This window comes from Hoplias malabaricus, chromosome 4 (genome assembly GCF_029633855.1).
Source record: "Hoplias malabaricus isolate fHopMal1 chromosome 4, fHopMal1.hap1, whole genome shotgun sequence".
In the NCBI taxonomy this organism is placed as follows: domain Eukaryota; kingdom Metazoa; phylum Chordata; class Actinopteri; order Characiformes; family Erythrinidae; genus Hoplias; species Hoplias malabaricus.
The window spans coordinates 31,428,906-31,441,354 of record NC_089803.1 but is presented as its reverse complement, the minus strand read 5'-3'; the positions used below and the strand labels follow the sequence as shown (position 1 = coordinate 31,441,354).

Sequence of the window (12,449 nt, the reverse complement as noted above, 5' to 3'; positions counted from 1 at the left end):
ATATAGATTAAGAGAATAAGAAGATATTCTTTTTCCAAAGTATTAAATTATGCAAATTAACAGTAATTATGCATTAAATGTATAGTGGGTGGAAATGAGTAACAGGTGACATTGTGGAGATTATTCAGAGAGTGACTAGAGGGATGCATAACAAATGATATTTTAGTTATTTTAACACAAACACTGTATATGTATGTCTGATTTGCATATATTTTTCATAAAATTTATGAAAAATATATGCAAAAATTTATTTATGAAAAATATATGCAAATCAGACATACATATACAGTGTTTGTGTTAAAATAACTAAAATATCATTTGTTATGCATCCCTCTAGTCACTCTCTGAATAATAATAATATATATATATATATATATATATATATATATATATATAGGGGCGGCACGGTGGCGCAGCAGGTAGTGTCGCAGTCACACAGCTCCAGGGGCCTGGAGGTTGTGGGTTCGATTCCCGCTCCGGGTGACTGTCTGTGAGGAGTTGGTGTGTTCTCCCCGTGTCCGCGTGGGTTTCCTCCGGGTGCTCCGGTTTCCTCCCACAGTCCAAAAACACACATTGCAGGTGGATTGGCGACTCGAAAGTGTCCGTAGGTATGAGTGTGTGAGTGAATGTGTGTGTGTCTGTGTTGCCCTGTGAAGGACTGGCTTCCCCTCCAGGGTGTATTCCCGCCTTGCGCCCAATGATTCCAGGTAGGCTCTGGACCCCCGCGACCCTAAATTGGCTAAGCGGTTGCAGATAATGGATGGATGGATATATATATAGGTTACTCTATACATTAATATCACCTGCAACCCAAAGATACATTCCTGAAAGTTCTTGTGGTCTAATTTTGATATACTAGCCAACGTAATAGTAGACATTAATAACATATGGCTCCTTACCAAACTGTGCCCATTGATTATAAGTGCATATTCTGCAATGATGGTTTCCTCAAACACAGAGTCACTGGCATACATGTCTGTCTTTCCCACATCAGGTCCACTGCTGAACCTCTCTCTGCTAGGACCCATTATCCTCTCTTTGGCATTTCTGAGTACAAGACAACAGCAAATATCAGAGCAAAAAACTGCAATAAAAGACACTCAGCATAATTAGAGAATGTACTGCATTGTAACTGTAAAATAAGGGACTGTACTAACAAATTATTGATTGATAAAGGAGATAAATATATTTTTAGCTGATATATAGTTTATCAACCATTTTTACTTGAGTAGCACATACACTCCTAAACAAATATTACATACAAATAAATCTGTCAGTAAAAATACTTATAAATCATTTTGTCAATAACTTTCAATGACATAGAAAAGACACAAAAATGAGCAGAGACACATAATGTGTCTGTTATGTAAAACCATTTAGTTGGGATAGAAAATATCAAGGTGTGATCTTGGGGTTGTCAGGAACAATGGTAGAGACGATGTAAATCTGATGTCAGATACTGTACTGAGGGATTAATTTTGAATGCACTACTACAAATACTACTCAATCTTCAGACTGCATGCATTATATGTGAAGAGTGGTTATTGCAGTTTAAGCTGTTACTTGAGCTCTCGCTGAACCTCCAACATGGTGTGACCTGAGATTTTGAACACCTCGTTCATGTCATCTCTCAGCATGTTACAGGAGTAGCCAATGTTCATAGCTGTCTCTGTAACCACAGGGGAAAGAAAAAGGAAACACTTAAACAACTTCTTGTATTGCACAAGTGTAACGGCACCAAGTAAACATGCAGTATGGATGTTAAGGACCTAGAAATTTGAATAACTGATGATACATGCTGATTTGAGATGATAAACACTCTCATGGTTTAGTGGTTAATTTACTGCTGTGGCAGTCAGTTTCCTTGTGATAATTATCAGAAAAAAATTTCACAAATCATAAAATATATGTTGCAACACTGCAGGCATGTCATATTTTCTTCAGTTCACAGAGATGTATGATAATGGTAATTTGGCCTTTATTTCAGAATTATATCCATGTTCAACAGAAAGTCACTGCTAGAAATCTGAGGTATTGAACATTTACAATTACTTTACACATTAGAAGTGTCTCTTCATGTCTTCTCACTGTTCATCACAATTACCATAAAAACCACAAACTAATATAAACACTTAATCAGTCTGATGTTTGACAGATACAGTAACATCAGATAATATTAAGGGTACACGGATTTAAATCAGCTAAACAGTATAGTGTTCAGGCGGTACCACATAAACTCCATTAATACTGGTTACCTAATTTGTCTCCAGTAAGCACCCAGATTTTAATATTGGCCAGGGTCAGACAGCTAATAGTTTCTGGCACTCCTTCCTGCAGTTTATCCTCTATGGCGGTGGCTCCAAGAAGCTTCAGAGAGAACAAGACAAGAAACATATTTCACAGTTCCAGTATACTCCTACTGCCAACACATTATATAACATAGCTTTCTACACATTCAAGTGTACTGAGGTTATGTATGTTCAACATTTGCACACACTTGCACTATGCATACCCACATACCAACACAAGCTGCCCACACATTTGTTCTTACCATCAGGCCCTGCTCAATCTCCTCATACAGCGCCCCTAGCCTCTCCTCTCTGTTCTCCAGTGCTGCACTGGCAAACAGCAGCTTCTTCATCCACTCATCAAACATGTCCTCATCCAGATCCTTACAGGCCAGAGCCAGCGTCCTCAAACCCTCACCGGCAAAGTCCTGCAGCAAGGAGACGGTAAACAGGCACAAATGAAATATCATAACAAAGAAGTATGTCATCAATGATCACTCAGTCAATAAAACATGTATTTAATTTGGTATGGTTTTATCTATCTATCTATCTATCTATCTATCTATCTATCTATCTATCTATCTATCTATATACACATTAGCACCACAAATTAACCAACAGCTACTTAATAACTTCTTAACAACAATCTTGGATATGACAACAAAAGCCTAGCAAGCACTAGCTTGCATCCTAGCAATTACATGGAATGCCATAGCAAACACCTAGTAACCTCTTAGCAATTACCTGGGATACTACAGCAACATGTCAGCAACCTTGGTATCGTCAACACCTTAGCAAGGGCTTGCGGTATAATAGAAACTGCCTAACAATACCTTAGTAGCCAAGTATGATATAAGAGTATACCCCTCGCAACCACTAAGCAACATCTTAGTAATTATGAATGATATCATATTATACACCTAGCAACCACTTAGCAACTATGTGGGATACCATAGCTATTGCCTAGCAACACCTTAGCAACCATCTGTGATACCTTATCAACTGCCTAGCAACACCTTAGCAACCACCTGGAATATCCTAGCAACACCTTAACAACCACATGGGATACTGCCTAGCAACCATATAACAACTTGTCAACACATTACCAAGCACTTGGGATACCATAGCAACTGCCTAGCAACACCTTAGCAACCATGTATGATATAGTATGCACTTAGCAACCACTCCACCAATATCTGTGATTCCACAGCAACTGCATAGTTAAAACCTGGGTTACCATAACAATCACTGCACAACAATTTAGCAACCTATTTTGATACCATAGCAACTGCCTAGCTATCCCATAGCAACCACCTCAGATACTAAAGCAACTCACTAGCTACAATCCAGCAACCACCTGGGATACCAAACTGCCTAGCACCGTATTAGCAATCACCTTTGGTAAATAGAAGCAGCCTATTTACACCATAGCAATCATTGGGGATACCACAGAGACTGCCTAGCAATCACGTTCAACCACTAGCAATCACTTGTTAAATTTTTGGTTGCCAAAGACTGATATTTCCTCCAGGAAATGCATATCCAATTTATGGTTAAATCAGCAAAAAAAAAAAAAAAAAAAACTATTGGCTTAACACATATTGCATGCACAGGATGGCTTGCAGAATTGTGAAATTAATTTTTTGTTTACATTATGCCCTACCCTAAATAATATGATTATATAAATAAACCATTATATAATAAAATAAAATTTATATAGGAATGAAAAACATTAATAAAACTGGTTTATTGTAAAGAAATTGGTTTTAGAAAAACATATTGCTCCAGCCTCATATAATGTTCAAAAAACAAAAAGTGCTGGTGGGATTTTCAAATTGGATAAATAAATAAAAACTGAAAACCGTAGTCACAAAGTATTTTCATGACAGCATCAATTATGAAATCTGTAGTGCAGACTTCACTTAATCCAAAAATAGATTATTCAGTAAAGTGAATAAGGCATGATTGTGCTGCGGAACCACAGGATGGAATAAATAAAAGATGATGATTGACACAGAGAGTGGTTAGAGACACTATGTTTTTAGCTAGATGTGAAGTCTATTTTTTAGCATAAGCATTTTCACAAGAAGCCAGCTGTGAATAAAAAGAAAGTCACTGATTTTAGACCAGACTGAATACCTCAAAGTTATTTATATATTAGACAAAAAATGAATAAGTTACAGTGTCAAAGCATGCTAAGAAGAAGATTAACTCACATTAAGATGTTCTGAGGTAGTGTACATAAGCTCTTCGTTGGATGGGTCTAGCCTGTCGAAGATTATTGTGTCTGCTCCTTTAGAGTAAAGCTTCAGCTGCCCCTTGGGATTTCTCACTACATGAGAAAAAAAAGATTAGGATATTTTATATAAAATGCGAAAAATAAAGGCACTTTTGTTTTACCTGAATATATTAATTATGTACTTTTTTATTTTATAGTATGGTTGGTCATGAAATATACAATTTAATGTTATTTGTTTTCAAAAGTTGTAAAGAAATAAATACAGAAATAAAAACCTAAGCTTTGATGTTTTGAACATTTAACCGAAGTGTTTGTTTGTTTGTTTGTTTTGGTTTGGTCTCTTTAACTTTATTACAGAATATATACTATGTGAAACAAAACTCACCAATAACACTCATTCTCTTGCGAACATTGTTGAAATCCAATATGGCCAAGAGCTGGTAGGTGACAGGCTTGCCCATCTCATACAGAGTAATGGTTTCCGGTGTTCTGGCTCGAAACACAAACCCAAAGTTGCGAGCTGCAGTAACTAAGGCTCCTTCATCTGGAGACTGAGCCTGATATACCAGCTCTCCTGAGACACATAGCAGGAAAACAGGTTTCTAAAGGATTTCAGGAGGTGGAATAGGCCGACTCTGCACTAACCTGCAGCAGATTAGGACACCAAGCACAGTACAGAGAACAATAAACATTTAATAAAATAAGAACAGCATCATTGTTACCTTCACTCCTTTCCTCAGGCATGACAGTGTGGCACAGAGCCAGCAGTCTGAAAAATTCCTGCACTAAAGGCTCCTCCAACTTGATGGCCTCCACAAGGCTGCTGTCATGGAAACGAAACTTCCGGTCCATCAACGGGTTGAAGGAAAAATCCACACATGGTGTTTTCTGGGCAGTGAGAGTAAAAGAGAGCTGTGACTCACTAACCCTTTATCAGCTCTCTAGTTCTAAAAAACGTGTGAGGCATTTTCTTCAGACATTATGGTCCATTTGGATATTACCTCTGTGATATCCACTTTGTGTCCAAACTCATCGTAAACATCGCCTACACACATAAATGAATACCACTTAGTACAATGAAGCATACACAATATCGTTTTAAAAAAAGGTGTTATGTGTGCAGTAATTTCTAAAAAATTATACTCTCACCGTAGGTCTTTCCACTGATGGAGCATTTACTGAAGACCATAATGTTTTGGGTAAGTGTGCCTGTTTTGTCCGAGAAAATAAACTCTACTTGACCCAGCTCCTCGTTCAGTGTGGTGGTTCGAGCCTCAGCCGGAGTGTCCTTACGGCTGTAATACATCTTTCGATCCCAGTTTATAAAGTAACTGTGGCCGAGACGAAGAACCTCAACGCTGTACAGAACAAGAGGCCAGGCTAGAGGTTAAACTACAGACTAAATACCATAAAGCATTTATACCATGCTTTTGCAATACTATAGGCAATTAACAAACCTGAATTAATAATAATCCTTCATAACTACAATTTAAAGATGGTAGGTCATTGCCCGTATAGACTATTTTAAATGTTAATGAAGGTGTATATTTTTAGCTTACACATTAACATTATAACAGGCATTGGGGTAACATATCCTTCTTTTAAAATAAAAAAATAAAGTCTTTGTGTGATTATTACTGGAAAAGGCAACCTGTTATCTAAAGGTCAAGCTTACACTCCAATGAATTCAGCACCAGAAGCCTACTTATAAAAAAACAAACAAACTAACACAAAAAACCTCAGTTCCCAAACCTATGTAAATGGAAAGGAAATAAGGAAACAACAGAAATGTGCTACTCTGAATAACATCACAGTTGTCGTTTAGTCTCAGCAAATGCTTTAGTTCTAGCAACCTAAGAACAACCTTTTTAGGCAGATGTTTTGATAATGGACAAGGCATCAATGTGATTCTTGCCTTTTGTTTTTTAATCTTTTTTGTAGTGTGTTGTGTTGTATATCATGTTGTGTTATGTCTTTGTAAAGCACTTTGTGGTTTTGTGTCTGTGAAAAGTTCTATATAAATAAATGTTACTTATTTATTTACTTATTTCATGACAAAACCCAAGCAAAAACCTACTTTTCTATTCTCTGTTCAATAGCTTTAACCATGATCACATGATCTACATACTGAGAGGACTGCTTTACTGTACTGCAAAGGCAAATCTCACCTGACATAAAGAGAGATAGGAACAACAGTGTTGAGGATGATAATATAAGACCAAAAAGTAAGAAATCCGGAGAAGACAGCATTGCTTAGGAGTTCGTCCCATTGCAAATACACCCAGAAGGTTCTGCCCACTCGCTGCTCCCAGATAGTGTTCCCAATAGACAGGATGATTCCCATGCAGATGAGAAATCCGAAAATCTGCAAACAGAGGTGTCTACATTTACATCTTCCTTGCTGCATTTCCATTTGTTGATTTTTGAAATGTCTCTGTTCACACCCCCCTTAGAAACAGCATTTACTGTAAACACTTGTTTATTGTTGCTTTTCAGCAGTAGCATTTAGTTTTCTTCCTTAGACATAACATGACCTCATGTCTATCAGAATGAGTAACTCAGAAGCCACACGCAGATAAATCCCAACAAGAAAGGTTAAAGAGCAGGCATGCTCACCCACAGTACTAAAGTGTTCATCAGCCTGTCAATGCTGGTCCTTTTGAATTTCGTCCTCCCACAGTTTTGCATCAGCTTGGTTTGGAGTCCTTGTGACAACAAAGACTGGGTTGAGACATACTAACTAAAAATATGCGATTTAAAATGTGCATAATTCATGTGAGGTTAAGGTAGAGGACAGATAAAGGCACAGATATTAGCAGCCACTGTCATTAAAAATTAAATATAAATTCAGGCCAAAGTACAACATGTCTTTGAAAAACGTTCGGTCAGCTGAGTAGAAGTTAAGCTGAGTGGCTTCAGTACAGCCTTTCAGATTCCGGTTACTGTAACTTAAAAATAAGAAAAGGAAATGTACCAGCAAAGATGACCATGCCAAAGCACCACTCAGTGTTTCTTAGTATACAGCCTCTCAGCAGCATTTTTTCATTGTCAAGCGGATACTTATTGTCCCTCCAATACAACGTCCCAATGAATTTGTCCAGTTTATTATTAGGAGGCTCACAGATAACTTCTCCTAAAAACAGAACAACATAACCAAAAACAAAAGATCTGATGTTAGAACAGTAAGAATTACAAAACATATTATTTCCTATGCTTTCATATGTGCAGCTTCTTGCAATCAAATTTGTGGTTCATATTCATATTTCAGTAATTATTCATTCATTCATTTTCTGTAAGTGCTTATCCAGTTCCGAGTCGCAGTGGGCCCAGAGCCTGCCCGGAATCACTGGCCGCAAAACGTCAGTAATAATATGATTCAAAAATTAGTAACATGAATGGGACTTAATGGTAAGTAATTGTTTTAATTAATACATCAAATTTATGGTAACAACAAAAAAATGATCAAAAATATACTGTAATGTTCTATTCATAATAACTTCCCATCAAACAATATCCCTCAGAACTTTTTAAGCACAGGGTATTCTAGGGTATTCTTATATTTACTCTTATTGTATTCTTATATTTGTATTCTTATAAGTGGAGAGCATGCCACATTCTAATTCATTCTAAACAGTTTTGAGAGATTTTGAGTTACATTTTTATACAACATATGCTTATGCATATTGTATATTAAATCAGAAATAAACACATGCACACAAACCATGTGTGTGGTTCCATGCAACCACACACATAAAAGTGCATATGTGTTCATAATATAGTATGAATACTTCATAAATGTCCATGACCCTATGAACAATACATTTTTTATGTCCTTGATATTTAAACTGTCAGCATTAACTATATACATTTTATTAATGCTTTGATGAGTAATCCACTAATCATAGATTTGACTATTGAAAATGTTCATTTCATATTAAGCCTCAATACTATGGTGGTTCTTGTCCAAATTCATGTGGCACTGTAAAGACTGGCTGGTGTAGTTACTTTAGACCAAATCAAGGTTACAACTGCCAACATTGGAGACAGGCACAACAATTAATCCAATCAATGTTGTGAATGTACTGTGAGCTTTATGTGGACTCATGTTGAGTGCTCATTTGTGATGACAGAGCACTACTTATGTCGCTGAATTGCTTTACCATTGAACTCTGCAAGCCTGGCAACGTCTGCTCCAAGGTCTGAGGTTACTGTCAATGCCTGGCGCACCTTCAAGTTTGTCTCTCTGTTAGAAGAAAAATCCAAAGAGGTTTTTAGCCTACATAACAACCACAAAACAGATTCTGTAATAATGTAAATTATTCATACTCCATTTTGAATTTCAGTATTAATATTATGCTATTTTTTAACTCCCTTAACTTTAACTGCCAACCAAAAGATTCCTTACAGGGAACTCAGTCCTGTAACTTAATAAATAAATGATTAATCAATAATTCTACTGTTTTGCATTCTGTAGTGCTTAACATGGTATGTGTCCTACAAACATGTCCTTACCCATCTAACTCTGCTGTCTCAATATAGCACAGCCCATAAGGCTCACTGCTGGAGAGCAGGAGTACATCAGCCTGCCCAAACCACAGAGAGGAAAGGAGACAGGGAACAAATCAATCAAACTTGCCAGTAAAAACACTGAAGAGAATCTTGATGCTTCACACCAGTCCAAGAGTCCTCGTAACACATAAATGTTACAGTAGTACTGAGCCCAGGCACTATTTGATCTCATTTATATTTAAAGAAGCAGGAAATATAACATAAAATATTTAACATACTTGTATGACACTAAATGTGAATGTTATCCCTCTTAGTGTAATATTGTCCGGACCAGTACATTTAAAAGCAACATCAGTTGTTTACATAAACTCAAGAAACACTTTGTAAGAATGATCACTTCATGAGATTATTATTCTCATTCATTGTTTCAGATCCTTCCGGCACTCAATTTCTATGAAATCAATTAACTTCAAACATATCACATGTCAGTTTATTTTTTCCTATTTACACAACCTTCTGTCTGACTGCTTTTACTTAAACAGTTTCCAGTACAACTTCCAAGTACACCAGCATTCCACAAAATCTTCCAACTTTCACTGCCAGTTAACCTGTTTTTAGTATGAACACAATAGGAAGCACAGGCATCTAGACTAAATGCACACTGAAGTCAAACAAAGATCAAATGACAAACCTGAAGGAATAAAGAAAGTCTGGTGCTGTTTTTACTTGTTTATCCATTTAACCAATTTTTTTTGTTTCCAGCAGGTACACACATTGTTCCGACAACTGGCTCACAAAATATACAGTACACAGACCAAGGGTACAGAGTATAAACACACCCTTACATTACGAAGTGTTGGGAAACAAAAAGTAGTAATTTACCCACAAGCTTCCATGAAGATTAGGAATGCCCAATATACAATGAAATGGGAGAAACTCTGGTACACATTGAAACACTATTCAAAGGACCTAATTCATACAGGCACATTTACCCAAGAATTTTATAAGCCTAAATTACAAAAATTAAAAAACAAAAATCACAAATTGATGGAAAAAATTAGTTTCCAATGGATTATGGAGAAACAAGCACTGTATGTTAATTCTTAATATCAGTGGTAACTTGTGAAGAAAAGAAACTTACAGCAACAAACTGGTTGTTCTCAAGTTTTATAATGTCGCCAACTCTAACATGCATCCACTTTTCATTTTGTATCCTGCAGAAAAAAGACGTACAACACATTTTTTGTATTCAAGTGCAATTGGGCTTTGTTTTGATTACATATCTTATACATGTTCGGCTTGCTTGAAAAAATTAAACAACGACTTACTTTCCCTTGATGAGTACCTGAGACTGGCGAGTGTTGACTTGTTGATCACTTTTATGGCGGAACTATGGAGCACCACAGAGGAATATTAGAGAATAGAACTGATATTAAATGTGTACAAATCAAACGGTTTTCAGGCCAGTTATTAAACACTGGTTGTTTGCTTATACTACTTTTGCAGCATTTTGATGCATTTATGCTGAAGGGGCCTGGAATCATCTCAGCAGAGTTGAATAAGCAGTTACTGACAATAAACGAATGAATATATTTTATGAACATAAAAATACATTTCCTTTTGAATGTATTACAGTATGTAATATATACAGTATATATATACAGAATGTATACAGTAGAAGTTTGCATCATAGGTAAAGCTCAATATATTTAGGTTGTAATATTTCTTTCTTTCAGAGTAATAATGGATATATGCTGAGATGAGCTTGAAGTTTTATTATAAAAGCCACTAATTCAGTTTTTCCCAGTACGATTCCTAGGGATCCCACAGTCTGCACATTTTATCTAGCACACCTCATGAACTCATTTAGTAGATAACAAGTCTCTTATCTGCTGGGTCAGGAGTGCTTGATGAGAGAAAAGCAAAAAATGTGCAGAATATGGTGTTCCTAAATCTAGAACTGGGGAACCCGGGAATAATAAATGATATTTCACTACTTTCTTACTACTTTTTTATCACACTACTTTATTTCATGTCTTTGTTCACATCAATCTGTACTACTTTAATTTGACTTTTATTTATTGTGTTCACTGGGTATTGTATTTTTTGCATTGGTTTATGAAATTAATTGTTGTTCTTGGTATTTATTGTACTTTTGCACTGTATTTTGACCACACTGCATATACTGTATTGTATTGTATTGTATTGTATTTTACTGTATTGTTTGCATTCATGTTCTGTGCCCTCTACACCATGGTCCTTGAGAACATGGATTTGTTTCCCTGTATACTCCTATATATCTGGAATCACGACAAAGCCTTTTGAATTTGAGAAAGTGAAGTGTTCTTCAGGAAATCCTGTGCAATCTAATCATTTTCTGGATTTCTTCTATCAACATCCCCTTACCACTGAGCTGTATAGCCATGAAACATTAGAGACATGCAAACAATTAATAGTAATCACAATAAGACAGAAATCAGCAGGTAAGAGCACAGAACAGATGCTTACATAGTCATCAGTAGCATCTTTTACAGCAGTGATAGTCAGTACCAACACCAAAGGCACAATAGTGGTGAACCAGGACAGAGAGGAGATCTCAGGTATTAACTGTAAACATAAAAAACAACATCATTTCAGGTTTACCATAAAAAATATAACAAGAATCAGAACAGAGAAAAATACTGACAATGTCTAAATAACTTCAGCAATTTATTAAAACTAGCCCTGAGGGACCACTCTAATGTAAAGGGCTGATATCCAGCACATTTGGACATATCACTGAAAATTAACACTTCAGTTGAATCAGATGTGCTTGAGCTAGGAAACAGAACAAATTCCTGAACACTGGCCCTCCAGAACTGATTATAGAGTTTGGAAGTACTCTAATTGTTTAGCATTTAGCACTACAACGGCTGATAAGGCTCATGAAAAGCAACTAATTTACTTATTTATTTATTTAATTTACTTATTTATTTATTTATAAATAGAAAAAAATAATATGTTACTTAGTGGGTCTTACAGAACCTGGATAGAGATGGCATAACCTTTCCCAAAAAACTCCCACATTTACCTGTAGTATCAGCAGCACTAAGAAGTAAGCATTGGCAAACCGCTGAAACTGCTCAAACAGGTTAATGGGTAGAAAGGTGTAGAAGGTATACTTTGCTGTCTTGATGTGATTGTCCTGAGGAAGAAGGACATATCACTGCATTACACCTCAGACTGTCTGTGACATTCATTTATGGCGATTCAATCACTAGGGCTTCACTGTTCATCATTATAAATGCACACAAATATAGCCATCTGAATCATTAGCATCTTTTCAAGCACTTCTATTTAGAAACTATTTAATCTAAAGCAAACTGTTTTATTTCCTAAAAGCAAAGAATAGCTGTGTTACATTAGATATAAAG

The 12,449-nt window shown here is 36.2% G+C and overlaps 1 protein-coding gene across 7 annotated transcripts in view; it reads right to left on the bottom strand.

Moving 5' to 3' along the window:
* Positions 1-12,449, bottom strand: part of atp8b4 (ATPase phospholipid transporting 8B4) — a 31,076-nt gene that overhangs the window by 7,758 nt on the left and 10,869 nt on the right. For all 7 annotated transcript variants that reach the window (XM_066669678.1, XM_066669680.1, XM_066669677.1 and 4 more), the window contains 18 exons: positions 12,107-12,220; positions 11,545-11,643; positions 10,365-10,426; positions 10,178-10,250; positions 9,040-9,110; positions 8,688-8,770; positions 7,502-7,660; positions 7,144-7,232; positions 6,696-6,892; positions 5,677-5,885; positions 5,529-5,572; positions 5,250-5,415; positions 4,913-5,101; positions 4,505-4,620; positions 2,552-2,716; positions 2,256-2,367; positions 1,564-1,669; positions 900-1,047 (listed from right to left, as the gene is read on the bottom strand). In XM_066669678.1, the coding sequence (XP_066525775.1) occupies positions 900-1,047; positions 1,564-1,669; positions 2,256-2,367; positions 2,552-2,716; positions 4,505-4,620; positions 4,913-5,101; positions 5,250-5,415; positions 5,529-5,572; positions 5,677-5,885; positions 6,696-6,892; positions 7,144-7,232; positions 7,502-7,660; positions 8,688-8,770; positions 9,040-9,110; positions 10,178-10,250; positions 10,365-10,426; positions 11,545-11,643; positions 12,107-12,220 (2,202 nt within the window). The remainder of the gene's footprint in view (positions 1-899; positions 1,048-1,563; positions 1,670-2,255; positions 2,368-2,551; positions 2,717-4,504; positions 4,621-4,912; positions 5,102-5,249; positions 5,416-5,528; positions 5,573-5,676; positions 5,886-6,695; positions 6,893-7,143; positions 7,233-7,501; positions 7,661-8,687; positions 8,771-9,039; positions 9,111-10,177; positions 10,251-10,364; positions 10,427-11,544; positions 11,644-12,106; positions 12,221-12,449) is intronic.